The sequence below is a fragment of the Seriola lalandi genome, unplaced genomic scaffold (genome assembly GCF_002814215.2).
Source record: "Seriola lalandi dorsalis isolate HSWRI2012SDOR001 ecotype SW California unplaced genomic scaffold, Sedor1 jcf7180002050318, whole genome shotgun sequence".
NCBI lineage: Eukaryota > Metazoa > Chordata > Actinopteri > Carangiformes > Carangidae > Seriola > Seriola lalandi.
Window position 1 is genome coordinate 31,408 of NW_019520871.1, and position 2,500 is coordinate 33,907.

General features: G+C 41.6%; 1 protein-coding gene across 1 annotated transcript in view; it reads right to left on the reverse strand.

Moving 5' to 3' along the window:
• Positions 1-2,500, reverse strand: part of slco2b1 (solute carrier organic anion transporter family, member 2B1) — a 23,325-nt gene that overhangs the window by 15,662 nt on the left and 5,163 nt on the right. The window contains exon 6 of the mRNA XM_023399073.2: positions 908-1,006. Coding sequence (XP_023254841.1) covers positions 908-1,006 — 99 coding nt within the window. The remainder of the gene's footprint in view (positions 1-907; positions 1,007-2,500) is intronic.

The window sequence follows — 2,500 nt, forward strand, 5'->3', positions numbered from 1 at the left end:
GGTTTTATTTGGTTTAATCGATTTCAGATGATTCCTCAGTGCAGAACAAACTGTTCTGACAAAAGTGGTAAATGATTTATTACTTCCTTCAGACTCCTGGACCTGATTGTCTATAAAGTTATATTGGTCTCCTGGTTTAGATCTTATTTAACTCACAGATGTCACTCTGTTCTACACAATGACTGTGTCTGTTATGGAGTGCCACAAGGATCCGTGCTCGGCCCTGTTCTTTTCTCTATTTATACGTCACATTAATCAATCTTAACAGACTTAATCTCCACTTCTATGCAGACGATACTCTGTTTTGCTTGTTAGAAATCAAACAATGGATGTCATCTAACTTCCTCCTATTAAATGCAGAGAAAACAGAAACAGAAATTCTAGTTCTTGCTCCAAAGCAAAGTAGAAACAAATTCTTAGCCCTAATATTAGAAATCTTGATGTTCTATTTGATCCAGATCTCTCCTTTAAAAAAACAAATATCAACGATATCACAAAGACTACAAAATTCCATTTTACGAAATGTCACCATGGTCCGTCTCATTCTTTCCATGTCTAAATCAACTGTCTAATATCTTAACACCTAATGTGCATAAAGGTCAAAGGGGTGATAATTACTGTTTGTCACAGTGCAGCATTAAAAGGTAATTTCCTGTATTTAACTCCACGTCAGTTATTTGTCTTGTTTTGCAGCAGCTGCTGTTTTCAGTTCTCTGAAGAAATGAACCAACATTAATCTTTCACAGTTTTTACTTCACATTCAAACAGAGTAAACTCCCAGGACTCTAAGTGTCGCCATATACAGGAAGTCCTCCCTTTCCTGGTTGTAAATGAGTTTGACTTGACAGGAGCAGATACACAGTATTTAAGTCCAGCTGTGGATCATCAGCGCAGTGCGTCTCCTCACCTTTGTATAACTTGTCAAAGTCGACGTAGTAGCGCAGCATGATGGAGCCGGTGATGAAGCCCAAGGCCGGGCCGATGGAGGTCACAGCGAGGAGGATGCCTGGAAAACACGACCAAGAACAAACCTCAGAACATCAACAAACAAGGTGAAAAATGAAATGTTTGCGGTTCAGTTTTGCTGCTTGAAGCTGAGTTTTCCCCTTTGATTTAAAGTTATAAAAACACAACATCACTTATATTCTGTATCTGTAAAAAGCGAAGTAAATACACAGTCTACCGCTGCTTTACATGTCGTGACCTCAGCGTTTCTCTAACGAAACTGTTTTAAATCCTGTGACAGTTTATTTTCCTCCTTGTGGCTTTGTAACTACTGCCCAACAGACATAAACTGATGACAGGGATTACATTGCTGACCTACTTGTGGGTCTGTGTGAGTCGTGTTCGTGGTCTGAGGTCTCCTTTCGAATCGATGTCCCAAAGACTTGGACTGAACTTGGGGAAAAAGTCTTTCAGCTGCGATGCCAATTTAATGTGTGTGTGACTGTAACCACTGGAATCTCAATGGGACCAGTTACTGAAAAACAACCTGAGTAAACATTTCATTATCTAAATGAACGGTTCTCTGCTCCCACTTATATTTCATTAGTAATTAAAAAAAATGTTGTTTTTTTGTGTTAAAACAAAGTAAGAAAGAAAGAAAAAACGGTGGAAAGAATTCCAAGGTCCGAATCTGTGGGAAAGTGTTTGAGCATAAAAACACAGTCACAGTAAATGAAGAGTGACCTGGGATCATTACGCCTGACTCCGTGTGTGTGGATCAGGTTCAGCCTCTTTCCAGGAAGCCAGTAAAAACCGGTTTGTTGTTGTGTGAGAACCTGCAGATGCCCCAGGCCGGCGCGGCCCCGCGGGACCTGCACACGTGACACGGAGGCCGCGACATTCCCGACATCAGCACGTTCACGGGAAGAAGAGCCGCGACACAAACGTCACTGATGCTGTTGTCGACTTCAGGCGGAGGCTGATGGGAGGCCGTCCACCTCAGGAAATGTTCACGTTAATTAAAGTTACCATCTCTTCGCTCTGAGAAATCTTATTACTGGCTACTCTCCATTAGGTCCCAGTGTCCTTTAGAAGACATTTAAAGCTCTTCATGGTTTGGGACCAGCTCTCAGATCCTCTACAGCTTTAACAACTGTTACATACAAAGCTTTTCTTAACTATGGAAACCCTGCCAAGAGCTATAAGAGGCGCTCAGGGAACGTTTTTATTATTTAACTTGGCTTTTAATTAATTCTATCATATTCGAATATTTCTATTGGTTTCTGTTTTTATTTTTATTTACATATTTTATCATCTTCCCATCAGGTAAAGGAGACACAGGTCGTATCCGAGGGTTGTTGCTGCTCCCAGATGAACGGAGGCGATACGAACAGGTGATGTGGAAATGCCGCAGACTGCTGATTGGTCAGAGAGATTGCGTCACTGTGCGAAACGGGATAAACCCGCCATTTTTACACCACTCACTGTAGCTGTTAGTTACTGCTCTATTGTTTTAGTCTGGAGACCAACAGGTGTGTCTTTACCGCCCCCTCTG